Genomic DNA, 26,783 nt, shown 5'->3' on the forward strand with positions numbered 1-26,783 from the left:
TTTTGCTTTTCAGAAGCGTCACTTGCTTGGATGGAGGCACAGGCAGACCATAACCCAATCCATTGTGCACAGTCCCCAAACTTGGAAGCCAACACCAAGCTTGTATAGCCGTTGTGCACTGACGCTCACCGTCTGTTTTGGCCGCCTTCATATGGTGACAGGTCTTGTCATCCTGCAGCAAGATGCTGCTTCATGATCGCAGTCCAGACACTTCCCCATTCAATGGACATTCTCAGAGTCACCATTCCTTCAGCAGGTCATACAACTCAGACATGTCCCTAGCGACCCCCATGTCCCCTGCAAGTATGTCGAGATCGCTGCACTTCGCGTCGCCGGTTCCCGTTTCAAGGCACGACCGACAACAATCCTACTCCCCTACGACCTCCTTCTCCTCGATACCTCACCATGTACGAACACAGTCCTTACAGCGGCAGTCCAGTACCTCGAGTACGTTCGCACCCAAGTTCATAAAGTCGGAAGAGATGCGCAAGAGTGAAGACAGAATCTCTGCCATAGAGGGCGAGAATGACTTCTCGGGCAAGAAATATGTTTGGGTCAAGGACCCGGAGAAAGCGTTCGTGAGGGGCTGGATAACAGAAGACCTCCCCGACAACAAAGTGTTGGTGCAATTTGACAACGGCTCACATGTCGAAACCGACATCGACGAGGTGGATAAGGTCAACCCTGCCAAATTCGACAAGGCCGACGACATGGCAGAACTTACTCATCTCAATGAAGCCTCAGTCATCCACAACCTTCAGACGCGCTACCAGGCCGACTTGATCTACACGTACTCTGGTCTCTTCCTAGTCACCATCAATCCCTACTGTCCCTTGCCGATCTACGGAAACGACTATGTGAGGATGTACAAAGGCCAGACGCGAGAGGACACACGTCCTCACATCTTTGCCGTTTCCGACGCTGCTTTTCGACGACTGGTGGAAGAAGGAGAGAACCAAAGTATTTTGGTGACGGGTGAATCTGGTGCAGGCAAGACCGAAAACACAAAGAAAGTTATACAGTATCTTGCAGCCGTCGCGACCTCCGACCTTGACACGCCGCTGACTGGCAGGACGCCTGGAAAGCAGCTTTCAAATCTCTCCCAACAAATCCTCCGCGCAAACCCCATCCTCGAATCCTTTGGGAATGCCCAGACTGTTCGGAACAACAACTCCTCGAGGTTTGGCAAATTCATTCGCATACAATTCACCAGGTCAGGTCAAATCGCAGGCGCATTCATCGACTGGTATCTGCTCGAAAAATCGAGAGTTGTGAAGGTCAGCCAACAAGAACGGAGTTATCACATATTCTACCAGCTTCTGGCAGGAGCAGACCAGCGGACGAGAGATGCTCTGCTGATTTCCGGCATGGATGTGGAAAACTTTGCATACATTCGAGCTGGAAATGACACCATTAGCGGCGTGTCTGACCGGGATGAGTGGAATACGTTGATTGAGGCGTTCCATATCATGAACGTGTCAGAAAAGGAGCAGATGGCTATTTTCAGGACAATTGCAGCAATATTACACCTGGGAAATGTGGCAGTGCGACAGGAAAGTAGGGCTGCTGATCAGGCTTCTCTTACTCCAGAGGCCAAAGCATCTGTGGACAAGGCTTGTCGACTTCTGGGCGTGCAGACAGAGCCTTTCATCAAGGGACTTCTTCATCCGAAAGTCAAGGCCGGGAGAGAATGGGTTGAGAAAGTACAAACCCCCGAACAGGTGCGGCTGGCGCTTGACGCTCTTGCCAAGGGCATTTACGAACGAGGCTTTGGCGATTTGGTAAACAAGATCAATACTCAACTCGACCGAAGCGGCGTCAGCAGCGATGACAGTCACTTTATCGGAGTACTTGATATTGCCGGGTTCGAAATCTTCGAGAACAATAGCTTCGAACAACTTTGCATCAACTACACGAACGAGAAACTGCAACAATTCTTCAACCACTACATGTTTGTCCTGGAACAAGAAGAATATGCTCGAGAACAGATTGAGTGGCAATTCATCGATTTTGGAAAGGATCTTCAGCCGACCATCGACCTCATTGAGCTGCCAAATCCAATCGGTATCTTCTCTTGTCTGGATGAGGACTCAGTGATGCCTAAGGCGACGGATAAATCATTCACAGACAAGCTACACTCGTTATGGGAAAAGAAGACCCCCAAATATGCGTCGGCGAAGACCAGGCAGGGCTTTATCCTGACCCACTACGCGGCAGAAGTCGAATATTCTACTGAAGGCTGGCTGGAGAAGAACAAAGACCCTCTCAATGACAATCTCACACGACTACTTGCCTGCTCAAAAGATGGCCACATTGCGAATCTCTTTAGCGACTGTGTCGATGAGGTCGATGAGCCCTACAGCCCACGGAGCCGGGTTAAGAAGGGCCTTTTCCGAACTGTCGCTCAGAGACACAAGGAGCAGTTGAGCAGTCTGATGAGACAGCTGCACTCAACACAACCACACTTTGTTCGGTGCATCTTGCCGAATCACAAGAAGAAGCCTAAACAGTTCAATGCTCCTCTCGTTCTGGATCAATTGCGCTGCAATGGTGTACTGGAAGGCATTCGAATCGCACGGACAGGTTTTCCCAACAGACTTACCTTTGCCGAATTCAGGTCGAGATACGAAGTTCTCTGTGAGAACATGCCCAAAGGATACCTTGGAGGCCAAGAAGCTGCTAAGATCATGCTTGATCGACTGAAGATGGATCATCAAAACTATAGAGTAGGTTTGACGAAGGTGTTCTTCAGAGCAGGTGTCCTCGCCGACCTGGAAGAGCAGCGAGATCGCCTCATCCGCGACATCATGTCCAACTTTCAGTCTGTGGCTCGTGGCTTCATGCAGCGTCGCGTGGCTTTTAAACAACTTTATCGTGCTGAAGCTACACGTGTTATCCAGCGAAATCTCAACGTTTACCTCGACCTACAAGCCAACCCGTGGTGGCGCCTGTTTGTCCGGATGAAGCCCTTGCTTGGAGCGACGCGAACTGCAAGCGAAGTCAAGAAGCGGGATGAGAAGATTGAGCAACTTCAGACCAAGATGCGAAATGAAGCAGCTGAACGCCATCGTGTAGAAGACGAGCGAAGACGCGCTGAAATCGACGTCCAGCGCATCCAGCAGACTCTTGAAGCTGAACGTGCCTTGGCTCTCGACAAAGAAGAAATCTTCAAACGTCTGCAGTACCGGGAGAACGAGCTGACGGAGAAACTGTCCGAAGCTATTGCCGAGCAAGAGACTCTGGAAGACCAACTCGACGCTGCGCTCGACTCGAAGAAGAAAACCGATGAAGAACTCACCACGCGCCGCGAACAAGTCCTCCAAGCCGGACAGATCATAACACGACTAGAAGCCGAGAAGAAAGAGATGCAGCGCCAAATCGAGCGGCTTGAGGAAGAGCTCGAAAACGTCGAGAAGCACCACTCTTCGACGGACAACCGGCTCGAGAACATCAGCCAGGAACTGCGCACACTAAAAAGTCAACTTGGCGTCAAGGACAGAAAGATTGCGGATCTCGAGTCGTGCCTGCACCAAGCCGAGCGGGAGAAGGACGGTAAAGCTGCCGGTCTCGAGCAAGAACTGCGGTCCTTGCGGAGCCAGATCTCGCAGCGCGACAGAACGACTGAAGACCTGGAAAAGAAACTCGCGCGCGCCGAGAGCCTCCGCGTCGAAGACAACAAGCGCAAGACCGAGGATTATGAAGGCCAGATCCGAGCGTTGAAGAGCGACGTGTCACTCAAGGAGCGCAAGTTACATGATCTCGAAGACAAGCTGTCCAAGATCGACAAGGACGCCGAAGCGAAACTTGCCATTGCAAACGACGAGCTTGCAACGACCAAGAAACTCCTGCGCGAATTGCAGGGCCAGAACGACGAGTTGCGCAAGCAAGTCACATCCATGACCGCGGCGAGCTCGAAGCACGAAGAGGCGCTGCGGCGGAAAGAGGGTGAACTCTCGGCTCTGATGGCGGATATGCAGGCCCACGAGGCCGAGAAGGCGGCCCTGCGGCGAGAGGTCGACGGGCTGGCAGGGCGGCATGATAGCATGCAGGCCAAGCATCGCGAGTTGCAGGGTGATGTGGAAGCCATGAGGGCGCAGAGACTGAGGATGGAGAAGGAGGCTGTGGAGGTCAGGAAGGCTCTTGAGCGTGCCATGCCGTTCTTTTCGCAGAATTTTTCGTGAGCTGATACTTTGACTTTGTCATTGCGAAAAAGACGTTTAATGAAGCCCCCCTGATGAGCATGCATTGGTTTGCATTGGATTGGATTTGCTGGCGTGTTTGGAGTCTCGCATGACTTCCAAGTTATGCGTTATCTTATCGTATCGGTGGCATCCGCGAGCCTACGAGGCTTTTTCGTCTGGTGTACATAGTCCCAAGGTTAGCGAAGCGTCAATGTGTACATGAGTAATCAATACCCAAGATGAGGCTCACGCCGTGGGCCATATGTGGCAGGCGCTGGATCCGACCTCGCGATACGAGGCAGCTACATTAGAGGACTCGAAGACCACACCAGACTTAATTCTGGTCACGCAGGGATGAGCCCTGCTTTCTTCGTCATCTAACTAGATTACAGACTTTGGGATCCCCAGTAGCCAATATCAGTGCACTGGAATGCAGCCTGTTTCCGAGGTAAAATTAAATATTGGATGTTCATGGAATGGAGATTATGATATACAGAAATCGAAGTGTCAATAACCCCTTGGATGCAAACCCTACAAGCTTGACACTGTTCATGTCCTTTCCGTCCGTTTCCATTTCTTCCCAATGTCTATACAAACACAGCTTTCGGCAAGAAATCTAAGCCGAAGCCTGGTATCGTCGTACTCACACAGCAGACCCTTGAAGGCAAGGGCTTGTCCTCGATCCCAGCCCACAGACACCACGAAATACCACCCTCTTCATGAAGATCCCTATGATGTACATGACGTCGCCAGGTCAAGATAATAGCCATGGCCCAGAGTGGGATCTAATGGCCACCATAGCCACTCGACCGGGGTTAATGTGTGGCGCTTCCGCTTCTCATGCCGAACTCTCCTATGTGCGCACGCCATCCTGAGCGACTGACGAGCGGCGGTTCGACAACTTGGCATCGGCGAATCCCTCTTCGCCAATCCACTCACGCCGGCATCATCTCTGGCACAGGGTACTTATCGACGCGCTCCTGAATGTCCTACTGCGGAGCGGGTTCGTCGGGCTCATTCCGTGGCGCCCTGCTCGCCGAACTGAACGAGTAATCAACTCTCAGTTTTCGACCATAGATCTCCTTCTCTGCCAACAACTTCATTGCGTCCATAGCGCTCTTGACATCGATAAAGTCAGCGTGCGCAAAGCCTCTTGGTTGACCGGTGCGACGATCAATAGCAACACGGACATCAATGACATTTCTGATGCCACGGAAGAGGTTGCTAAGATCTCGGTCAGTCATTTCAAAGGACATATTGCCGATGAAGAGAGTTCTTGAAGGAGGGTTCCTCGGTTGATGTTGTTGTTGGCGGCTGTGACGACTTTCGGGATCTGCTGGAGATGAATTGCGGGCAGCGTATTGGACTGTGATGCGACGACCTTCGAACAACTGCATGTTGAGACGTTCCATTGCGGTATCTGCAGCTTCTTGCGAGGAGTAATCAATGTAAGCAAAACTAAGCAAGACCAGGTCAGCATGTAGAACAATAGCCCAGGCTCTGAAGAACTAACCCTTTGCTCAAGCCCCGAGAGTCGCGAACAATCTTGCACTTCGTGACACTTCCGAAGCGTGCGAATTCCTTCACAAGATCGGTCTCAGTAACATCAAAGAACAGGTTTCCGATGTAGAGGGTCCTCTTTCGATCAAATAAGTGATCGGCTGTCGTTCTTGAGGCGCCAGTATTCATGGTATAGCCCGGCGAGTCCGTCTCTGCGGCGAACCGTTCGTTGGTCTCCGCAGCCGGAAGGGCCTCCTCGGTGGCTTCTGTGGCATTTGCAGGCTCCGCGATGGGAGGAGCATTGTCGCTTGGAGCAAGGTTGGCTTCTGCAGCTTCGGTGGTATTTTCAACTTCTTCCACAGATGATGCCTCCTTGGAAATAGCGGGCTTCTCGCTTTCTGTTGTCGCCCATCTCCGTTGAGATTGGAAGGCTGGGATCGTTCTGCTGGATCTCAGGGGAGAAGTTGTAAGGGAAGAGTATGTTCGAGAAGCAGAAACGAATGCGGTGGGCCGGGAAGAGAGCAGCCGCGATGCGCAGCGACGGAATGCAAACCTGGTGAACTCGTCAGAACCTCGATGAAATGTCCAGATACAGTAGTCTAACTCACATTTTGATACAAAGGCGACAGAAGAAGCTTCACAAGATGAAAAGGACGAAGAAGGTGGTGGGTGAAGAGGAGCGGCTGGTGAAAGACAACGAGAGAATCTGCACCGAATCTCAATCTCAATCGCAGGATTGTCACTTTTTTTAAGCTTGGATCAATCGGGACTAGTTTCTTGGCTGGATAATTCAGCCTTGCATCTTCAGCCTCGTCAGCCTTGGGTCTGCCAGATTGATTGTTTACGGAGATGTCGATTGTTGTAACATCTCCTTTGTGCTACCCGTATCGAATTCTTCGCAATCAATACACATATCTGAAGTGCAAGTTCTCCTTGTCCGTCAAGTCGTCGAATGCAACTCTCTCTGCCTCCTTTTTCTCCAGATTGAGCCGATTCCTTCTTCGATTTTCGGTCATCAACATGACATACAGCACAATAGCCAGGACAATCACCAAGGCATAACAACCGATAATACCTTCCCACAACCTTGGATAATGTTGACCGACAGTTTCGCTCTTGATCCAAAAGGGTCCAGAGATATTTCCAACAGTGTAGAAGACAAAGATAGCTGCAGCCATGAAGGACTTCTTCGTGTTGCCTGCCACATTCGACATGCCCATCGATACTATCAAGCTCGTCACTGGAGCGAAGAAACCGATGATCGTATATCCGGCGATCGGAGTAGCTGCGTGCTCGTACCAGGTGCTTTTCCAGATCATTGCACATCCTGCGATGACGGGCAAACAACAGGCGATTAGCATGATCAAACGGAGGTTGGACACCTTGAGACTGAGATATCCCACAAGCAGAATCCCAACGAGACAGACTCCGCCTAGTGGCATCTGCCAGAGCAATGAGTCGTAAGCTGACCAGCCAAACGTAGACACAATGAGTGGGCCGAACCCTGACACCGCGCCATTCACCGTGTAAGCCTATTTGTATCATTAGCACACACAAAAGCTGTATCAGGTACGACGGGAGCCTGAAAAGCTCTTGCACATGTAAGGTCAGGGGAAGACTTACGGCGCCCATCATAATCGCAATCATCCAGACCTTCGCATCGAGGCAAGCCTCTCTGAACTGCGACCACTTGATCTTCTGACAACGTACACCGGTCTGACTCATGCGAAGCCGCTCAACGGCGACACGTTTTTCTTCTTCTGTAAACCACCATGCCTGCGCAGGCGAGTTTGGAAAGAAGAGGAACAGTGCTCCGTACACGACCGTCAGTGCTCCAGCCATCAGATACAGGTATTGCCACTTCTTGAGATCACCGCCAGTGATATGCGCAAAGCCATAATTGATAAGTGCTCCGAGAATTGTCCATCCGCCCGTTGCGGAGTACCAAATGCATTGCCGCCAGGTCTGCTCGGCCTGCGTATAATAGCCGCTTACGATGATCATAAACGCGGTAGGCATGATACTTTCCGCAAAACCCAAGAAGAATCTCTGGGCCCACAGGCCTTTGTAGTCGTGCACGCCTGCTGTGGACATCGCGATCGCGCCCCATGCTATCACGGCAAGGCCTATCGTGCGACCGAGGTGAAACCTCTGGAAGAGGTATGTCAGCGGGACGACGCCGGCAAGCATACCGAAGTAGAACAGAGACGTCGCCCAGCTCAGACGGGTCGTCGAGACTTTCGGTGGAGTAGTGGTGGGATCAGTGACGACTTTCAACTTCAGGTCCGTGGACATCCCAAAGACAGTCGCACCTCCAAGAATGGCCTTCATCACAGATCTGTCAGCAGGCTTGAACTCCCAATGACCCACTACGTTGGCCAACGAGTCCACGCAATGGACGCCGCAGAAGTCCCAGCAGGACTTCCCCTGTCGACATTCTGGACAGCATATGACGAGAGACTTACTTTGTCATAATAGACCAGACCGTATCCGAACCACATGAAAGGTATGATGATGAGGTCGATTTTGCGGACGAGTCGCCTCTCAACCTGCTTGTCCCAGGGTTGAGCGAACTCCGGCACCACCGAAGCAGCAATGTCCTTCTCGCCTGGATGCAAATATCAGTCTAGTCTTATCGAGCTTCTGGTGATAACCCTACCTGGCCTGCCCATGGTTTTCAGGCTTGTGCTATTTTCGAGAGCCTCTTCCTTGTATGCCCGCCTAAAGAGTGAACCTAGTCCACGAAAGCCCCAGTCGTCAGCCAGTGATAGATGGATCTCAAGTCTCAGGACGGATATTAATGCAAAACGGAGGCAAGCGTCAACAGCAAGAATAAAAAAACTTGAGCAAAGATAACAGCTCAAAGCATGGCTAGCGCCCAAGCTCAGACCCCCACACGTACGGAGTACAACTCTCATGGGTAATTTCAACCCTCATCGTGCATCGTAAAAGTGCATGATAATAGGTAGTACAATGGGTTGACGGCAATTTTCTTCACCTGCTCTAACCCCAAGTAGCCGTTGGAGGTGGAGAAAAAGTCTGGGTAAAGATGGTGCCATCTTCCTCGTCAGTACGGGTCTGGAACGTCCATCAGGACCAATGAGCAAACACTCTTTTCTGCAGAGCATTGTCAATCCCACGCGTGGCAGGGTTTTGGGCCAGAAGCGGCAATGTATGATGGACAGTTGGTCAACTCATTATTGTATGCACAAGCGCTGAGCAGGTCAGAATGAGTCAAAATCTGTAGTCGCCATAAGTCCGAGCATGCGCCCCTGGAATTTTCTTCCGACCTCTTGCCACTTTACCTGGACCCCTGCCACGAGAACTGGCCAGGGCGTCGCCATGCCTAAACCCTCCTCTCCATGAACCTCTGGTATCGATACTCGCTCCCCAAGACCGGCAGCCCAAGAGACGAGCTCAGCAATCATAGGACCAAAATCTGTGACCAGACGTTCTTCTGCCGTTGAGCCGGCTTCCATATTCAACTCGAGTAGCGTTAGGAGCAAGTGCAAGATCGCAGGGAGAATAATCGGATCGTGCGCAAGAGTAGGGATGGCGTGTATCGCTAGGAGCAGCAGAAGGCTTTCGCGTGTTACAGTCGCCATCTGAAACGCATTCGGCCCCAAGGTGGAAACGAGAACGATGAGCGTCTGGATGCTTAGCTTTACTAATGAAGCGTGCAAAAGTGTCGAATTGACGAGGTAAGGGGAGCTGGCTTGCGAGGATAGAAGTAGAGTCAATCTTGAACAGAGTGGCAGGTATATTGACTCCGACAGTAGTTTGTGCAAATCTTTGGGAACGCGCTTGGAGCGAGCTTCGGATTTCGCGGCTTCTTTCGCTGCCACAGCCATGCGCGATGAGAACGTTCGAACTTTGAGGATGTCCGGCCCAGACAGCTTGTCGGCGGCCGAGAGAGCCATTGGCTGAAGAGTGCGGTGGGACAGCGTCGTCGAGATCGTATTTACGGGCGATTGCTCTGAAGCGTAGATGGACTCCAGGTGAGGAGGGAGGCGGCTTGAGGGGAACTGTGTTGCCGCCTTTCCGAGGCCATCGTCAATCCCAGCTATTTCTCTGGCACCCAAGGCCAACAGGGTCAACAGTGCAGCCCGTTGAGACAGAGAAAGGTCCGTTTCGAAATACACACTGGCAGTCCAGGGACCCATGACACTGGGTTTCGAGACAAACAATGCGATCAATGCATCCAATCGCAGCTGTTGAAACTCTTGCTGTGACATTCCTTCTTGCAAATTCAGGAGAGATGATGCTAAAGGCAGAAGGTTTGAGGCCAATTCGTCACCAAATCCAGCCTTTCGTCTTATCAGTGACGGTGCAGTCTCCAGGGCGAGTTTAACTGTTGATGGATCATCTGTGACGTTGAGCAGCTTTATGAGAGAAGTGATGTAGACCGGTACAGTTGGTTTGTTTCGGTTTATGAGAGTAGGGTCATCCTCAGAATCAAAAGAATCACTGTCGGGACGCGCATATGGACGTAACTCGGGATCGTCTTCATCATTGGAGGAATTTTCCGATGCCGAGAGCTCCTCGATGGCGATGAGCTTTGCACTGTGAGACGGAGGAGTGGCTGACACCGGTCGCCTACGAGCTGACTTTGAGGGTCTTTGTGTCGCCGGCCGCGGCTGGATCGCCATCGTTTTTGCCAGATCGTCCAAAGATCCGACTTTGTCCTGGACAGTGGGCAGATCGAGCCATTGTTGGGCTTCTTCTCCCTCCATTTCTTCTATCGCAAAATTGATGGTCTGGCCGGGCTTGTCGACCAGCCTAGACATGGCAGACGCAACTACCATTCCAAGAAATCGGGCACGTGGCACAGATGCGGAAAGCCTGCTGGAGACCATCCGGATAAAGGGACTTGAACTTGATATTTGCTTGATTGATTCATGGCTCAAGCGATCGAGGTGACCGATGGCTAGGAGTATAGTTTGAGCGATTGCTACAGTTCAGCGACACAAGTAAGCACAGGTTCTGCAGTAGCGCAAAGAAAACGCGGAATTGCACACTAATCGGACGTACCCTCCTGTTGCAGGATCGGATCATGCTGCATCTGCAGCTTGTTCCCAAAGGCTTCCAAACTCTTCTCAAGGGTGACTTGTAGCTTGTCTAGAAGATGGATTAGGTTGCCGTTCAGTAGGTGAGAGCTATATCGTACCTTGATCTGACGACAGAGTGGCTGTGACAGCTCTTCGAACGCCAAGTCCAAGCCCGGCGTATTCCCCATTCGTACTCGTTAACCAGTGAGTAAGGTGAGCTTGCAGAACTTTGTTGCTCTGTACTAGGCCTCTGACCATGGCTGCCACGCCACCAACGGCGGGAACGCTCAACGACAAGGTCTCTCGGTCCTCAACGTCGAGGTTGTTGTGGAGAAATCTTCGTGCCAGGTCACGGAGTATTGTGTCGAAAACCGCGCTCTGATCATAAGAGGGTAGACTCTGAAGTAGCACGTGCATTACAGTCCACAGTGCGTGCTCACCCAGAAGCAGTGATGTATAAAGCTCGGTTACCAAAGCATCTGGATCCAGTCAGTATAATCCCCTGGCCACATGCGCTGCTTGCCGTACCACGATACCCCAGGCTCAAGCCGCGTTTCAATACCTGTGAAAGCATATTGATTTGAGAACTCTCCGGACCTCCTCCTGAAGATGAGATGATGGCAGCAGTTGATAGATTTCTCGCAAGCCATCTCGAATACTCTGATCCGTCGCCAAGCCATAATGGTATAGCTTCCTTGTCATCAGACTGTTGGATGCTTGTCAACGCTTGAGCCATGGTTGAAAGGACTTTGCTGCCTGCCAAAAGAGATAGCACTTCTTGCCAATACACGCGTCGCTGTATGTCACTGTTGAATAGCTTGTTGGTGTCAGCGAGAAAATACTTGAGTGTCTCGTTCCCAGTGAGGAGTAATGAGACAACAGAGATCGCATCTTTGAGCAGATGATCTGTTTTGTCCGAATTCGTGACCGACAGTTGCCTGATTTGCATCAACAGCGCACCAATCCCTGCCACACTCTTCAAACAGCCAAGCAGCAATTTCTTGACTTGCATTTCCTGTTTCGATAGCTTATGGACCTTCAAGTGCAGCCATTGGTCTGGGATGGTGACAGTGACAAGAATGTTGATGATCTGCGAAGCCTTTGGGCTGGGTAGCCGCACGTTAAAATCATGTTTGCCTTCAGTGCCATACTGAAGGTATTGCAGCACTGCAATCAAGGCTTCGTTGTCAGGCTGGCTTTTGAGTATCTCGCGAGCATCGTCCGGCAACGACGCTGGAGAACTCTGTTCCAGATAAGACTTTTGAAGGAATGCTGTGGAATCAAGTCGCTTGTGCTCTTTATGGCTCGATTGAACCGAGACTGAAGTATGAGACGAATCGACCGAGGGACGAAGACTGAATTGATCACTTGCTGGGTCACTATCTACCGGGCTCAGGTCAAGGATGGAGACTTTGGATTTGGAGCTAGCCGGCCTCGACGAAGATGTGTCTTTCAGTGATAGATTCTCGAATCTGTTGATATTGTTCTGGACCTTGCGGGTGGTCTTGACGGGTTTTATGAGCCCTTCCATGATGACCGGTGCATGTTGAGCGTTATCTTCAAAGAAATAATGAAATGGTAAATCTTGAAATAGTCGAACGAAGTGAATTCATTCGTACCTACCACAAGTGAAGAAGGTTCCGAGCCTCGCCTTCCGCCAAGGATGAATTCATGCTCACGTGACTCAGTACACGTGACACAAAAATGCCAAGTCATCAGAGTCTGGGGAAACATCTTCTTAGTCATCACGCTCTCCAAATTCATTGACAGGTAATCACTCCCACCTGAGTGCCCGTCTACCTAAGGTAGGTAGTTACGTTGGTTCTTGGTTGACGACGCCGCCGTTGATTCACAAGACGCGAAAGCTGCCGCGCTATCGGCTGCCTGACTCCAAAAGTTACCCTGATGCTGAAGTCTTGCCGGTGACGACCCACTCAGCCAAAGGCAAGATACTTCTGCCTTTCAGCACTGACCCTCTCTCTCTCTCTCTCCCAGATCAGCACCGACAGCAGAAAGCAATTTCCATTATGTCTATACCCATATCATCACTTCTGACCAATGGTTCAGCCACTATTCCTCGCGACCGATGGTAAGCAGCCGACTACCTGCTTTCATTCAGGTAGCTAACACCACCCAAGGACATACCTCGACAATGTGTTATCAACAACCTCACCTTACGCTGGCGAAGAATTTGTCCCGGGGGACGAGACCATCAACGCCCTTGAGTCCTCACGCGTCCTGGTCATCGGCGCCGGCGGCTTAGGGTGTGAAATTCTCAAGAATCTGGCGCTCTCGGGCTTTAAGGACATCCACGTCATCGACATGGACACGATCGACGTCTCAAATCTAAACCGACAATTTCTCTTCCGCCAATCCGACGTAGGCAAATCCAAAGCCGAAGTCGCCGCATCCTTCGTCGAGCGGCGTGTCCCGGGCGTCAAAATCACCCCTTACAACGGCAAGATCCAGGACAAAGATGAGGACTACTACATGCAGTTCAAGCTCGTGATCTGCGGGCTCGACAGCATCGAGGCGCGCCGCTGGATCAACGCCACGCTCGTCGACATGGTCGACATGGACAACCCTGAGTCCCTGAAGCCCCTGATCGACGGTGGCACAGAAGGCTTCAAGGGTCAGGCGCGTGTAATACTACCAAGTCTCACATCGTGCATTGAATGCCAGTTGTCAATGCATGCCCCACGGGCCGCAGTGCCGCTATGCACGCTCGCTACGATTCCGCGCCAACCGCAGCACTGCATCGAGTGGGCGCACATCATTGCGTGGGAAGAGCAGCGCAAGGACGAGACGCTTGACACAGACGACCCGGAGCATATCTCCTGGCTGTACCAGACAGCTTTGGCGCGTGCAAAGGAATTCAATATCTCCGGCGTAACGTACAGCATGACACAAGGCGTAGTGAAAAATATCATTCCGGCAATTGCATCGACGAATGCCATTATCGCGGCGGCGTGCTGCAACGAAGCGCTCAAAATCACAACGTCGTGTGCGCCGTTCCTCGAGAATTATATGATGTACACAGGCGACTCGAATGATTCGGGATTATACACCTACACGTTTGCCGCGGAGAAGAAGGATGATTGTCCCGTGTGCGGGAATCTTGCGCAGAATATGGTCATTGACGCAGATATCACGCTTGAAGAGTTCCTGGCCAGTCTGGCGGAGCGGGCGGAGGCCCAATTGAAGAAGCCGAGTATCAGGACCGAAGCGAAGACGTTGTACGTGCAGGCGCCGAAGAGTCTAGAGGAGCAGACGCGGCCGAATCTAGGCAAGAAGATGAAGGAGCTGATCAGTGATGGTGAGGAGGTGGGTGTCTCGGACCTCGCGTTCCAGATCTCGTTCAAATTCAGACTGGCGTTTAAGAAGTGAGTATCTGTGTCTCGAACGTAGAGACTGATAGTGCCGCTAAGCCAAAAGTTTGAGGTCATGGAGACGTAGAAACCTGAACAGAACCAGGATGTATCATAGCATAGACAACCAGCATGACACGAGAGCCAATTTGAGGAAATGTCAAGTAAAACCACTTTTTGATTTTGCAGTCCAAGGTATCTAGGGCCAGAAGAACACCTTGCAATGCTTAGCGACGCCGTGCTCCATGCATACATATCATAACCATCATATACCAAAAAGGCTCATTTGTCCACCGCATCTAGAGCTCGGAGTAGCCTCTTGGCCTTGTACTTGAGCACACTGACAGCGTCCACGAAGAGCATATCGCTTGGGAACTGTCCTGTGCTCTCAACGTTGAAGATAAAGTGGTCTTGCACACGGCCCAATTTTACTTTGTCCTTGAACTCATCGTGGCGCAAACATTCTCGGGAAACCGTGTCGCGCATTGGATCTTTCACGACCGCCTTCTCGTCGCCCTGACGTCCTCGGTAGACCGCCAGCGCAGGATCATCAGAGTCGGCTTCCTTAGCTGTCACGCGCTCTAGTCCAATGACACCCGGTGGGAAGCATTTCTGGAATTTTATGGCGTCGGCTCCTAGAATCGGCTTGGTAATTGTGATAGTTGGAAGCAGTCGGTACGTCGCAGTTGCCACAGGGCTGAACTTGGCGTGGTCACTGCCTTTTCCCAGATGCGCATGCAGGATCATGTCCAATTCCTGACCCGGCCGCAGTTTAGCGATTAGGATGTCTGGGCTGACTGGTTCAATAGGTCCATCCGCGAACTGCTGCCCCTGGAGACCTTGTTTCTCCCACACTATATGCCGTGAGTAGACGCTGCTATTGATGTATTTCTCTTCAGGCTCCGTAGCATTCTTGTCAGCGTGAGGGTTGCGCTCGCATCTGACTTTTAGGTTCAAGACGACCGTGTTGTAGTCTGTTCGCTCCATGCCGTCAAAGCCGTATTCGGGATTAGCCTCGATGAACCACTTTAACCATTTTAGACCTTCTAAGCTGCCTTTCAATGGTATGAGACCTAATCGATGTGCAAGGACTTCATCTGCAATCACCGAGGTGTTGTTCTGCACGTAAACTTTTTCGATCGCGAGGGTAGGGACTTCGGCGAGGAGGATGCGACGGAAGGCGTTGGCAATGGCAGCATCGACGCCGATAAGGGAGAATGTAGCCTCCAGTTTTTCATTCTGGTGGAATTGGATCTTCAGGTTCTCTGAGAATTTCTTGAGCGACCAAGAGAGATCTTCGCCTGCATGATGGCCGGGGAAGTCTGTCGAGGTGATGTTTGTCACGGTTTCGGGGTTGATGCCAACGACCTGAACGGTTAGTATACTAGAGGAATTAACACTGATGAGTATCTTACCTTCCGCCTATCCAGGCTGTCCTGTGAGGATTGTATGGGCGCCATGAGTGGATTGAAACAAACCTGCGGATGGCTCGTTGCAAAAAATGATGTCGAAGCCTCTCCAAATGTGAAAATTAAAGTGGGGTGCAAGAAGACTCTCCCTTCGCCCAATCAGAAGACACCTGTTAAATCGCCCGCCCGGAGCTGTCGTTGACTTCATTGATTTCGAGGGTCCGCAAACACTACACTCTTGGGTTGCCATCCATCGCAGTTGATGCTGTCAACCTAGAGGTGACAACTCGAGCACTCCCTCCGTCAGCTTCCCTCCTGGCCTTAGGCCAACTCTGACAATGGCCGCTTCGTTCGTACGAGCCGCAGGCTGGCACTCCGCCAAACGACTTTGCGTCCGACCTAGCTTTCAGACTCTCTCACGGCAGTCGCCTCTCCTTTCTCGCGCGATTTCTACGACTCCTCATCGAAGAGCCACTCATCAACCACCTGGTAACCCCGAGACCGGCGGGGGACCACTAGGAACCACCATCAGCCCGACAGATTCTACCTTTACCAAACATACCCAGCAAGACTCGCTTCTAGTGAACAAAGCGCCGGACGCGAATTTGGGCGATGACTATGAGACAAGAAAGATCCGTCACTACACCGTGAACTTCGGACCACAGCATCCTGCAGCACACGGTGTGTTGCGTCTCATCCTGGAGCTAAATGGAGAAGAGATTATTCGAGCAGATCCCCACGTTGGATTGCTACACCGTGGCACAGAAAAGTTGATCGAGTACAAGACATATCTGCAAGCTCTCCCGTACTTTGACAGGTTTGACTATGTCTCGATGATGACGAATGAGCAAGTCTTTTCACTCGCTGTCGAGAAACTTCTTAACATCGATATCCCGGAACGAGCCAAGTACATCCGCACCCTGTTTGGCGAAATTACCAGGATCTTGAACCACTTAATGTCAATTCTTTCGCACGCCATGGATGTCGGAGCTCTGACGCCGTTCTTATGGGGATTCGAGGAGCGAGAGAAACTTATGGTGTGTACTTTTGCTCTTTCTACAACAGCGTTTGACTGATAGGATCTAGGAATTCTATGAACGTGTTTCTGGTGCACGACTCCATGCTGCCTATGTCCGGCCCGGTGGCGTCAAGGCAGATTTGCCTCTCGGCTTGCTGGATGATATTTATGCTTGGGCGACTCAATTCGGCGACCGCATTGACGAGACCGAGGAACTTCTGACTGACAACCGAATCTGGATCGGCAGAACTAAGGGTATTGGTGTTGTGACCGCTGCAGATGCCCTCAACTATTCATTCTCTGGTGTCATGCTTCGAGGCTCAGGTGTTCCTTGGGATATTCGAAAGAGCCAACCCTACGATGCGTACGACAAGGTCGAGTTCGATGTCCCGGTCGGACAGAACGGCGATTGCTACGATAGATACCTGTGTCGTATGGAAGAATTCCGACAGTCGCTACGCATCATCCACCAATGCTTGAATCAGATGCCTCCTGGACCTCACAAGGTTGAGGACTATAAGGTCGCCCCGCCACCCCGAGCCGCCATGAAGGAAAATATGGAAGCTCTTATCCACCACTTCTTACTCTTCACCAAAGGCTACACTGTACCTCCTGGAGATACATACACGGCGATTGAGGCTCCTAAGGGAGAGATGGGTGTGTATCTGGTCAGTGACGGCAGTGAGCGTCCCTACCGATGCAAAGTTCGGGCTCCTGGTTTTGCACATTTGGGTTCCTTCGACCAGATCAGCCGTGGACATCTCCTAGCTGATGCCGTCGCCATTATCGGCACTATGGATCTAGTATTCGGAGAAGTGGATAGATAATCACGTGGCAATGAAGCTGAGGAAGAGGTTCAACGTGTCTCACGGTTGACAGTGAGTGACAATCAGGGGCAGCTACCGAACAATACCAATAGCGCTAGGAAGGGAGTTTTGTAGGCAACGCACCAAATCGAGTATTGTAACTAAGATACTAGCTTAACCGGGTCTAAAACAGCTGCCGCTTGAACCGTCCAAGCAGTAGTTGGACTTCGTATTGAATAGGCCTTCCGCCTACTACATGTATTGTCCTAGACGTCGCCTTAAATAGGGGGACTCTTGTACATAAACTATCCTCGTTCCTATTTATCGTCGAACACCACCTTAACATCTAATTGCACGATCTATCTATAAGACCGGCGTACATCGTCGAAGCAAGGGCAGTTAGACCTCGCATTCAATAGGAGACCCGCCTACCACACAAATTACCCTCACTGCTGTTTGTTGTCGAATGGCACCCTAGCGCCAAATTATACGATTTACTTATGAGACCGTGATGGCCACCTACGCAATGCGAGGTCCAACTGCTACTTGTCGTCGACTGGCACCCTAGCGTCAAATTATACGATTTACCTAGGAGCTCGCGTATACATCTTCTTTTCAATCCACGTTCGTTATCGGTGTGTTCAGTGACTGTTAAAGAGCAGAAGGTACGATGCAGCCTCAGTGGCCTGGACGGCCTTCATATTGCTGTCTACCTGAGGTATGGTATCTAGTTACGGACTGTATCTTGCGGATTATGGGACTGCCTTGACGGCCAGTGGCATGGACGTGTGCCTTTGTGGTAAGATAGTGTAACTAGTAGAATAGAACCAGCGGCCCCTTCAGTCCTTTTTTCAACTATTTCTCTAGCGGTCTATTCAAATCAAATTCCACTTCAAGCGATGTCTAGCAGCTGGTTATGCGACTCGCATTGGGTGCTGAAAGCGGCAGTAGCTCGTATTTGGTATGCTTTGACTTCGCAACTCAACCAAATCCTCGCATCGTCGAATGCACCGCCACGACCATGGCCCCCAACTTTTGCAAGACTCTACTTATTTCAGCTGAACTGCTGCTTTCCTCCCCTTGACCAGCTCCTAGAGCCCCGCCGACAGTATTGTTAAATTCATTCCCTTCCTCCTGCCCTATCCTTCCCACTGCCTGCGAATTCGCCTTGAAGCGCCTCGTCTCCCAGTCAGCCTCACGCTACCCCGCAGTCTTGCGGAATACTACAACGACCGATCAGCCTGGACGAAAGACCAGTTGGACAACAAACCCTCGCGCTCACTTCTGTCAGCACTATTCGCAGTCGAACGCTCCCGTAGTTGTCTTCTGGCGGGCGGTTTCCTCCTTCGAAATCACTTGCAACACGACGGCAAGGTGCGCAGGCACGTCCTGACCAGCTGCAACCATGAGTTGTAAGTCTCCCTGTTCAAAGCGCTAAAAGATACGCCAGCTTTACACGCTGAAGCCGGAAGATTACTTTGCAATCTATTTCTTGCGTTGAGGACGCTTCAGGCTCCCGTTCACACCTTCATCCTTCAGTTTCCCATGTCATCTCTCAGGCTAACCTCCCGATTTCTAGTCAACTCCATGTTGAACAAGCTCCAAGGCCAGCCCGATAGCTACGATAAGAAGTCACAGTACCGCTTTGGAAAGACGCTCGGAGCAGGAACATACGGTATCGTACGAGAAGCCGAGTGCAATGGGGAAAAGTGCGCCGTCAAGATCATCCTCAAAAAGAGCGTCAAGGGCAACGAACAAATGGTCTACGATGAGTTGAGGATGTTACAGACACTCAGCCATCCTCACATTGTCAAGTTTGTGGATTGGTTCGAGTCAAGAGTATGTTTGCTTCGGCGCCTTGCAAGACAAAACGGAACTGACTTGGTGTGCAGGACAAGTTCTACATCGTAACTCAACTAGCCACTGGCGGCGAACTTTTCGACCGAATTTGTGATAAGGGAAAATTCACCGAAAAGGACGCTTCTCAGACCATCAGACAAGTGCTCGAAGCTGTTGACTACCTACATGGGAAGAATATTGTTCACCGAGGTAAGAAAGCACACCACTGTCTGAGTGGCTCAACTCCCTAACTGGTACAGATCTCAAACCAGAAAACCTCCTCTACTTGACCAGAGATCCTGATTCTCAGTTGGTGCTTGCCGACTTCGGCATTGCCAAAACGCTCGATGGACCCAGTGCAGTCCTGACTTCAATGGCTGGCTCATTTGGTTACGCAGCCCCTGAGGTCATGCTGAAACAGGGTCACGGTAAAGCAGTCGACATGTGGTCTCTTGGAGTCATCACATACACTCTTCTCTGCGGGTACTCACCATTCCGATCTGAGAACTTGGCCGACCTCGTCGAGGAATGTAAGAGTGGCCGCATCATTTTCCACGAGAGATACTGGAAGGACGTCAGCAAAGACGCCAAAGGATTCATCATGAACCTTCTTCAACCGGACCCGAAGAGACGTGTCTCTAGTTCAGAAGCACTCAAGCACATCTGGTTGACTGGTGAGACTGCTTCGGAGCACGATCTCCTTCCAGAGATTAGATCGTACCTGGCGAAGATGAAGCTGAAGCGTGGAATCGAGCTCGTCAAACTGGCCAACCGTATCGATGCGCTCAAGGTACAAGAGGACGAAGAACCAGGATCGCCTGACGCGAACGACATACCAGCGAATGCGCAGAACGCTGCTGGATTGGCCGTCAAGAATCAAATCAGAGGCGTCTCGCCCGGTCGTGGGCTCTCAACAAACGAATCTCCCGAGAAGAGATCGATGAGTAAAGCGGCAAAGAGTGCCATTTTCCGAGAAGTGGTGCTCGCCAAGGTTAGAGAGATGAAGGACAAGGAGAAGACCGACAAATTGGTTGCAGAGGTCACCAAGGAGCACGAACGTAGGAAGAGCTTTACTGGGCAGAGATGATTGCATCGAACCGAGTCGAATAAGCAGTGCTTTTGATGAATGGTGCACAGAGAGGCGCCGAAGAAAATTGTTGGTACAGCAGTACTATTAACCCAGATTACGATACCCTTATTCAGGCCGGGATGCTGATGATGCGTATGGATTGCTGTTATTCCCACCCATGACGCGAGTTCGGATCGTGGTGAGTTATGAGACAGGGATAGGGATTGGGATTGGGATCGATCCTTTTAGCTTTAGGCCAAAATGCAGGTATGCCTAGCCTACAATGACAATCCGTTACCGGAGAAAAAGTAGAAGTAAGTGCTCGCAGCAAGAGACGTCGCAATGCGCAATATAGTACTAGCCATAGAGAACCACTGTTTCGAAAGGCGGAATGCAGGGTTGGCAATGCGAGACCACCGTCTCGCTAGCCTTGACGGCCCAGTCAATGTCTCTACGCCCGCTTGATTCCCATCTTCTTCAAAGAGTGCCACAAGACATAGTGTAACAGATACAATCCGATGCTCAGAGCTGCCGTGCTTTACTACCTGTCATTGCTGGCAGGCGGGTCATAGACATCTAAAGGCTCAAAGACCTCGATAACCGGAAAGCCCGTCCAGACGGGATCGTACGAATAGCCTGTCGGCGGCCCCTCCTCCTGGCCTGATGACGATCCCAGCGCGTCCGGTGAGCTGTCAAGAGACCTAGGGGTCAATAGTTGCACATGATCTCGTTGCAATTGAGCAAGACAGTCCTGGACCAGATCCTGCAACGCTGTCCGAATGCTGGCTTCTTTCGTTTGCTCGGGATGTTCGGGCAAAAGAGAAGTCAAGACGACGGTAAAGTAGACAATGTCCTTGAAGTTGGCGCCGGGATGAGCCAGTCGAAGTTTCATGGGTTCCAAAGTGTCTTGCACAGAATGTACCAGGCTGGATTTTGTGTATGCCGGCAGCCGCAGAGGTGCAGTGGCACTGATGCCGTCGATCGGCGCGACAGCATTCCCGGAAGGTACTAGTACTTGCGAAGTAGGGTCGACCGTGGAAGCCATCGTACCAAGCCTTTTGATTTCGAGACAGAGCCCGAGAATGGCTTGGCCGAGTTCGTGTCGGTAGAGGTTGTGGAAGAAATCCCAGTAGCCCTCGGGTCGGGGTACGTCGATCTCCGAGTACCTAGGGTCGAACAGGCTGACGATAGATGGATTGTTAGCATTAGGGTACCGCAGCAAGTCATGTGGGAATGGCCGAGCGAATGGTTAGGGGTATACCACTGGGCGCCGCCTCGGACGTAACGGCAAAAATTGCTTCCGCTACGCCCGCTAACTCACAAGGGTTGACTTACTCTTGAAAAGTGGTAATCATGAGACAAGATTGCAGGAAACCGTCGGTGCATTCCTGTTGAATGTCGTGGGCGTGGGGACTTGCAGCAAAACAGGTGTAAAGATGCATGAGGGGTCGTCGTATGCTGAAGTCCAGCTCCATTCTGGCCAGCAGGCGTGGAGGCGTCTTGCTTGCTTGGTCGCCCATGTAACTGAATCGCAAAGGTGAGGGCAGGTCTTGCAACACCTTCTCAACGTCTCGAGTGTAGCCCAGAAGTTCTGTGAGCTTGATGTGGCTGGCACCGTCCATCTGCTTGCAGGCCGCGAGACGCAGCGGGAAAGATTGAGACAGCACGTGTTGACAGAGTCCGTCAGTCCATTCTTCTGTAGGCCTTGATCCCGGTAGCGCTGTGATGCCGTCGTAGAATTCGTCGTCGTTGATGTTTTGTGGAGGCCTGGATGTATATGGAGGTACCGTACACGGTATCTTGCATAGAATGCAGAGCATGAGATCGATCTCGACAACTGTCATCCACATACGGCGCCGGACTTCTCCTTCGAAGACGCTTATGCCACCTAGCGTTGATGGGTCCTGGTTCAGCTTCATTATCAAAGCATCGCGAAGAATCTCCCCGCTGAGTATGAACAGATCATCGATTCGGCCCAAATAGCTCCACTGGCAGACGAGTACAAGCATCTTCACCTGCAAGACTGGCAGCAGGTACCTTTGTCGCCGCCGTACGCTGCTAAGGAAGTTTCTCATGACCCGCAGAACGCGAGATGGGTGCAGGATGGAAGTTGAAGCCCCGATCTCGCATTCTCCGTGGGTCCCAACGCTTGCACCGATAGAAAGGACGCCAAAAAGGAGGGGGATGAAGCCAAAGCTGCAGGCCTGCTCTCCGGCACCGTCGGTGAAGAGCATTTTGAGTTGCTCTCGGAAGGCAGGAGCATGCAAAATTCTGAAACAGTGTTCCATATTGTCGAAATAGAGGGTTGTCAATCTCTCGCAGACGTGGAGAGGTGGGAGTTCAAGTGGCCTTTGACCGATGGGCACAGTCGGGCCTTGTTCGTGCCATATCCTGTGGTTGTTCATCTCGACAGCATGGTGCACAGACTTGAGATCTACCCGCAGCGTTGCAAGTTCGGGATCATGTGCCAATTTCGCCATGAAGGCGCACGCATCTGGAAACTACTCAGGTCAGCGTGGTTGGTTTCACGGGTATAAGAATTATTCAGACGTACTTGTGAGCTTAGATTAGTCGATACTGCTGGAACTTGAACTTGCTGCTCATGTTCATCACTCCTGGCCTGGGCCGTCGCTGATTCGGGGGCTATCAACTCGCCGTCGGACTCGGGAGCATGTGCAAGGAGAGCTCTTTCGAGTCTAGCCACTCTTTCCTGAAGATCTTCAACCACGCCTTTGCCCGCGGAGTGTAAAACAGGTGAATGAGAGTCTTCCAGAGTCGCGGTGTTGCTGTTACCATCTTCTGCGGCTGGCGAGGTTAAGCGTTGCCGCTTGCTTGGATGGACACGTAAGTAAGCGGTGTTCGGCACAGGTTCCTGTCCAGACTGGTATGTACACCGGCCTGGGCGACCGATCTTGATACATTGCTGACATGGATCAAGTCGATCGCATTTGAGCTTCTTCCTCCTGCACTCCAGGCATGATATGACCGGCCGTGGTCGCTTGGACGCGCTTGGAGCAAGAGTGCCAGACGCGTCGGACATCTCAGACTGGAGAAACAGCGAGATTCATGATAGACTGTTAAGCTCTCGATCACCAGACGCTGCACTCCTCGAACAAGAGTCGTTGGAGATGACGATGTTGGGCTGGGAAGAAGTGAGGGTAGATACGCATAGGGAAGAATACGTGGGTACGGAGTAAGAGAGAACGACAACATCCGACACTGATCGATGCTCCAATCATATCGGACAATCAGAACCTCGGTTGCGGGGCCGTGGATTACTATTACTTTGCGAAAGAACCCTTGCCGTCTCAACACCATCACAACCATGCTACGACGCTGATGCTCAGGCTTGCTGGCATCCATTCGCTATCGCTCGCGGTTCGTCTTTGCTCTGTCGAAATCAATCTATACAGAAGGTCGTCAGCACTCTCACTTCCTAGCCTTCTCACCTCCATCAGCTTCAAGACGGCGGAATCGTATCGCCAGCCCTGCCCTCATGGACCCAAAACTAAAACGTATCATCGAGTTGATTGAGTCGAAGAAGAAATCCTCCCACCCGTGGAAACGACAAGAGCGCCATGACCAACCATACTACACCTACTCACCCGAGACCACCTCATGGGATGCTGTCATTTCCTCTTCCACTCCTTCGAAGCCCATGCCATCATCTCCTCCGATCAAATTCTCCATCATGTCCTGGAACATTGACTTCATGCTCCCCTTCACCTCCGAGCGCATGCTCGCGGCGCTGAAACACTTGCACTCCCTCGTCACCTCTAAACCCCATCCCACCATCATCATGCTCCAAGAAATGCTCGAGTCCGACCTCCTTCTCATTCAGTCCCAACCCTGGATCCGTCAGCAATACAACCTCACCGACATTTCCAACGAGCACTGGGAATCCGGTCACTACGGCACAGTCACACTGACCCCAATGTCCCTCCCCATCTCGTCTGTCTTCAGAGTCCACTACGAAGCCACCGTCATGGAGCGAGATGCCTTGTTCGTCGACCTAGCTTTTGCCGCTTCTCAAACCATACGCATATGCAACACGCACCTCGAATCCTTGATCGCTAACCCGCCCAAACGCCCTGCTCAACTCGCCACAGCCGCGAAATTTATGCACGACCCGACCGTCGGTGGCGCCGTGCTTGGTGGCGACCTCAACGCGATCCAGGATTTCGACCGTACGCTCCACTCTGATAACGACCTGTCCGATGCGTACTTGACTCTCGGCGGCCAAGAGGACAGCGACGAAGGGTACACTTGGGGCCAGATGGCACCAACCAAGCAACGACAAATGTTCGGCTGCAGTCGGATGGACAAGTTATTCTTCTGCGGCCAGCTTCAATGCGAGAAGTTTGAACGCTTCGGCCTGGGCGTCAAGGCCGAGGAGAAGCATGTCCAGGAGAGCCTGATAAAGGACGAGGGCATGGAAGAAGGTTGGGTGACTGACCACCTGGGTGTGTCTGCTGAGTTTAGCATCGTCCCGACACAAGCAGAGCCCAAGATCTAAATCCTCCGACCTGGAAAGCCCAGAAGCTAGTACTATACAGACTGCGGCATTCATTGCTGTGGTCTGCCGACACGAAGTTATGAGATCTATGAGAGAGAAGCAGAAGATCCGTAGTAATGGTAAGGAAAGCATTATCACTTTTTGGTATCTCGTCTATGTGCTCCAGAATTTTGGGGGCCTTTATCTATGCTGTGTTTCCTGGTATTTGTCCTTGAATGTGTGATGCGTCGATTTCCATCATGCTCCGAACGCCGATCCTGCAATGCTCTCGCTAAAAGTGTGGTGACTGACCAAGGCATCAAATCGTTTCTTTCGTAATGCCGGTGCAAGGTCCGGCGACATGGCCATAGGTAGTGAACATATGAAGCCCCTGGCTGATGCATGTGATGCTAGAATGTGCAACTTTCGTTCCTCCTCGGACCAAAGACTAACAAGCAATGTGCTTGAGGAGAAGTGAACCGAACCAGTCCTTCAAGCGCCAGAGATTGTAATTCGGTCACAAGAGATGCTGGGATATAAGGCGAAGAGAACCCTAAGGCCGAATGATCGAAAAAGACGTCGGTAAGCAAGGATCCTTGCTCGATTTGACCACAACCTGGCCCCTCAGATCCGCTCTCAATTCAATCATTAGAGCCAAAACAACCCACAGGGTGTTCCAATGAGTGCGAGTGCATGTCCAAATGCACTTCCAGGCCCTTTTGCAATGTTCCCTATGAGAAATGCTCGGTGTATTCCGCTAGGACAAGAACCGGTGCCACGCGGACTCCGAAGCCATTTTAACCAAAATAACGTCTCAATGCCTCGTAAATGCTGAAGATGATGGCCGAGCTCGGCGCGGATCGGAAAACAGTGATTCCACAGCCACGATAAAAGCCTTTGAGGCCTTGTTCTCGCCACAAAGCCCGTCCGGTGGATGCAAAAGTCATTTTCTTGAGACCTACGCCTTCAGTAGCACTAGTCTGCATCCGTGACTTGATCGTGTCGGCAGGGTAGAAGACGAAGTTGTAAGACATGCCTGCAGCAGCGCCGGCGAGCATCTGCTGCCAGACCTTGACGTCTGCGATCTGAGTAATGGAGGAGTCGTACTTTTGGAAGAGCATTTTGACGCCTTCGTAAGAACCAAACCAGGCTGCCGAACCGCCAGTCTCGCGAATCAAAGTCCCTAGCTGACCATGCCAAAGGCCCAGGATGCCCTGACTGCGGAAGACTGTGCGGATCAATTCAAGTGGCCCAAGAGGACGGGTGGGAGCATAACCCAGGTCTGTCGCCAAGTGCGATGGAGGGATTGGAACCTGCATTTTACATTTGATCAACTCGATGGGTGTGAGGAGTAGAGAGGTGAATGCTCCAGAGGCAGCTCCGCAGCCTAGAAGGGCCGCGAAGGGAAGTTCGACTTTGCCATTGTTCTGGTCTCGTTGTGACCGAAGAGTGGGAGAGGTTGCTACCACCAGGTCCTGGGCAATTCGGTAGCTGAAGAACAGCGAGGATGTCTCAATGGCAGCACCCAGCAAAGGGGCACTGATTCCTCGATAGAGTGATACAAGAGGGCCTTCAGGGCTTTTGAACGCCGCAGAGAATGCATCGAGTGGCCCTTGCAGTCGTGTAACTCCTGAATGATCTGACTGTGACTGTAGTCTGACTTTGACTGTATCGAAAGGGTATTCCACAAATTTTCCCAGTATTCCCGCAGTTGAACCGAAGACAACATCTTTTAGGGCTTCTATGCTTTGACTTGGTGGTGCTGTGAATTCGGGCTGAGGTGGAGTGGCTTTGGCCGTCTCGAGGCCAGTCACGGATGGCAGCTCGTCTTTGAAAGCCGCCATTCAGACCTGTTAAACTCGGGGAGGCGAGGCGACTGAGGTGGGAGTGAGCGATATCTTGTGCTACCGTGTTGACATGTTGTGAAGTCGCCGAGAAGGACCTCTGATGAGAGGGAATCAGATCCCAGGCGGTGGGTGGGCGGCTTGTGAATGGTGCAAAGAACGCGCACCAGATGGAGGGTCTTGAAAATTTTCATCTGATAAGATAA

The 26,783-nt window shown here is 51.6% G+C and overlaps 10 protein-coding genes across 11 annotated transcripts; 5 read left to right on the plus strand and 5 right to left on the minus strand.

Annotated features, from left to right (window-relative positions):
- The first annotated feature begins 48 nt into the window (after window positions 1-48).
- PV05_05957 (uncharacterized protein) lies at window positions 49-4,459 on the plus strand. Its single transcript, XM_013462536.1, has one exon. The coding sequence runs from the start codon at window positions 183-185 to the stop codon at window positions 4,179-4,181; it is 3,999 nt and encodes a 1,332-aa protein (XP_013317990.1). The 5' UTR covers window positions 49-182; the 3' UTR covers window positions 4,182-4,459.
- Window positions 4,460-5,170: 711 nt separating this feature from the next.
- On the minus strand, window positions 5,171-8,353 carry PV05_05958 (uncharacterized protein; the record flags this gene model as incomplete). The annotated part of the gene is made up of 6 exons (XM_013462537.1): window positions 5,171-5,639; window positions 5,695-6,234; window positions 6,591-7,213; window positions 7,305-8,006; window positions 8,147-8,289; window positions 8,341-8,353. The coding sequence occupies 6 exons, from the start codon at window positions 8,351-8,353 to the stop codon at window positions 5,171-5,173; spliced, it is 2,490 nt and encodes an 829-aa protein (XP_013317991.1).
- Window positions 8,354-8,905: 552 nt separating this feature from the next.
- PV05_05959 (uncharacterized protein) lies at window positions 8,906-12,260 on the minus strand (the record flags this gene model as incomplete). The annotated part of the gene is made up of 4 exons (XM_013462538.1): window positions 8,906-10,632; window positions 10,713-10,799; window positions 10,849-11,208; window positions 11,258-12,260. 4 exons carry the CDS (start codon window positions 12,258-12,260, stop codon window positions 8,906-8,908), a joined length of 3,177 nt encoding a protein of 1,058 aa, XP_013317992.1.
- Window positions 12,261-12,512: 252 nt separating this feature from the next.
- On the plus strand, window positions 12,513-14,268 carry PV05_05960. 2 transcript variants are annotated; one of them, XM_013462540.1, is made up of 3 exons: window positions 12,517-12,534; window positions 12,725-12,818; window positions 12,868-14,268. In XM_013462540.1, exons 2-3 carry the CDS (start codon window positions 12,757-12,759, stop codon window positions 14,114-14,116), a joined length of 1,311 nt encoding a protein of 436 aa, XP_013317994.1. In that variant the 5' UTR covers window positions 12,517-12,534; window positions 12,725-12,756; the 3' UTR covers window positions 14,117-14,268. The 2 variants fall into 2 exon arrangements, with proteins under 2 accessions (XP_013317993.1, XP_013317994.1); XM_013462539.1 differs by having other exon boundaries at window positions 12,513-12,818.
- PV05_05961 (uncharacterized protein) lies at window positions 14,261-15,575 on the minus strand. The gene is made up of 2 exons (XM_013462541.1): window positions 15,513-15,575; window positions 14,261-15,465 (listed from the first exon to the last, which is right to left on the minus strand). Exons 1-2 carry the CDS (start codon window positions 15,555-15,557, stop codon window positions 14,380-14,382), a joined length of 1,131 nt encoding a protein of 376 aa, XP_013317995.1. The 5' UTR covers window positions 15,558-15,575; the 3' UTR covers window positions 14,261-14,379.
- A 154-nt stretch (window positions 15,576-15,729) lies between these two features.
- On the plus strand, window positions 15,730-17,597 carry PV05_05962 (NADH-ubiquinone oxidoreductase 49 kDa subunit, mitochondrial). Its single transcript, XM_013462542.1, has 2 exons — window positions 15,730-16,543; window positions 16,593-17,597. The coding sequence occupies exons 1-2, from the start codon at window positions 15,845-15,847 to the stop codon at window positions 17,349-17,351; spliced, it is 1,458 nt and encodes a 485-aa protein (XP_013317996.1). The 5' UTR covers window positions 15,730-15,844; the 3' UTR covers window positions 17,352-17,597.
- A 724-nt stretch (window positions 17,598-18,321) lies between these two features.
- On the plus strand, window positions 18,322-20,546 carry PV05_05963 (calcium/calmodulin-dependent protein kinase). The gene is made up of 4 exons (XM_013462543.1): window positions 18,322-18,742; window positions 18,910-19,169; window positions 19,223-19,379; window positions 19,430-20,546. Exons 1-4 carry the CDS (start codon window positions 18,736-18,738, stop codon window positions 20,254-20,256), a joined length of 1,251 nt encoding a protein of 416 aa, XP_013317997.1. The 5' UTR covers window positions 18,322-18,735; the 3' UTR covers window positions 20,257-20,546.
- PV05_05964 (uncharacterized protein) lies at window positions 20,447-23,395 on the minus strand. Its single transcript, XM_013462544.1, has 3 exons — window positions 22,793-23,395; window positions 21,574-22,739; window positions 20,447-21,419 (listed from the first exon to the last, which is right to left on the minus strand). The coding sequence occupies exons 1-3, from the start codon at window positions 23,276-23,278 to the stop codon at window positions 20,780-20,782; spliced, it is 2,292 nt and encodes a 763-aa protein (XP_013317998.1). The 5' UTR covers window positions 23,279-23,395; the 3' UTR covers window positions 20,447-20,779.
- Window positions 23,396-23,566: 171 nt separating this feature from the next.
- Window positions 23,567-24,881, plus strand: PV05_05965 (uncharacterized protein). Its single transcript, XM_013462545.1, has one exon. It carries the CDS (start codon window positions 23,735-23,737, stop codon window positions 24,752-24,754), a length of 1,020 nt encoding a protein of 339 aa, XP_013317999.1. The 5' UTR covers window positions 23,567-23,734; the 3' UTR covers window positions 24,755-24,881.
- On the minus strand, window positions 24,869-26,726 carry PV05_05966 (uncharacterized protein). Its single transcript, XM_013462546.1, has one exon. The coding sequence runs from the start codon at window positions 26,575-26,577 to the stop codon at window positions 25,531-25,533; it is 1,047 nt and encodes a 348-aa protein (XP_013318000.1). The 5' UTR covers window positions 26,578-26,726; the 3' UTR covers window positions 24,869-25,530.
- Between the last annotated feature and the right edge of the window lie 57 nt (window positions 26,727-26,783).

This window comes from Exophiala xenobiotica (assembly GCF_000835505.1).
Source record: "Exophiala xenobiotica strain CBS 118157 unplaced genomic scaffold supercont1.3, whole genome shotgun sequence".
Classification (NCBI taxonomy): domain Eukaryota; kingdom Fungi; phylum Ascomycota; class Eurotiomycetes; order Chaetothyriales; family Herpotrichiellaceae; genus Exophiala; species Exophiala xenobiotica.

What these genes read in the sequence shown, in the direction of transcription:
- PV05_05957 (XM_013462536.1), top strand. Translation starts at nt 183, where the DNA reads ATGCTGCTTCATGATCGCAGTCCAGACACTTCCCCATTCAATGGACAT.
- PV05_05960 (XM_013462539.1), top strand. Translation starts at nt 12,757, where the DNA reads ATGTCTATACCCATATCATCACTTCTGACCAATGGTTCAGCCACTATT. An exon ending in ACTATTCCTCGCGACCGATG is followed by an intron (nt 12,819 to 12,867) that starts GTAAGCAGCCGA and finishes ACACCACCCAAG; the next exon opens with GACATACCTCGACAATGTGT.
- PV05_05961 (XM_013462541.1), bottom strand. Translation starts at nt 15,557, where the DNA reads ATGGCGCCCATACAATCCTCACAGGACAGCCTGGATAGGCGGAAG. An exon ending in ACAGCCTGGATAGGCGGAAG is followed by an intron (nt 15,466 to 15,512) that starts GTAAGATACTCA and finishes CTAACCGTTCAG; the next exon opens with GTCGTTGGCATCAACCCCGA.
- PV05_05962 (XM_013462542.1), top strand. Translation starts at nt 15,845, where the DNA reads ATGGCCGCTTCGTTCGTACGAGCCGCAGGCTGGCACTCCGCCAAACGA. An exon ending in AGGAGCGAGAGAAACTTATG is followed by an intron (nt 16,544 to 16,592) that starts GTGTGTACTTTT and finishes GATAGGATCTAG; the next exon opens with GAATTCTATGAACGTGTTTC.
- PV05_05963 (XM_013462543.1), top strand. An exon ending in TGGATTGGTTCGAGTCAAGA is followed by an intron (nt 19,170 to 19,222) that starts GTATGTTTGCTT and finishes CTTGGTGTGCAG; the next exon opens with GACAAGTTCTACATCGTAAC. An exon ending in GAAGAATATTGTTCACCGAG is followed by an intron (nt 19,380 to 19,429) that starts GTAAGAAAGCAC and finishes TAACTGGTACAG; the next exon opens with ATCTCAAACCAGAAAACCTC.
- PV05_05964 (XM_013462544.1), bottom strand. Translation starts at nt 23,278, where the DNA reads ATGTCCGACGCGTCTGGCACTCTTGCTCCAAGCGCGTCCAAGCGACCA. An exon ending in CGACTAATCTAAGCTCACAA is followed by an intron (nt 22,740 to 22,792) that starts GTACGTCTGAAT and finishes TGACCTGAGTAG; the next exon opens with TTTCCAGATGCGTGCGCCTT. An exon ending in ATGATTACCACTTTTCAAGA is followed by an intron (nt 21,420 to 21,573) that starts GTAAGTCAACCC and finishes ATCTATCGTCAG; the next exon opens with CCTGTTCGACCCTAGGTACT.
- PV05_05965 (XM_013462545.1), top strand. Translation starts at nt 23,735, where the DNA reads ATGGACCCAAAACTAAAACGTATCATCGAGTTGATTGAGTCGAAGAAG.
- PV05_05966 (XM_013462546.1), bottom strand. Translation starts at nt 26,577, where the DNA reads ATGGCGGCTTTCAAAGACGAGCTGCCATCCGTGACTGGCCTCGAGACG.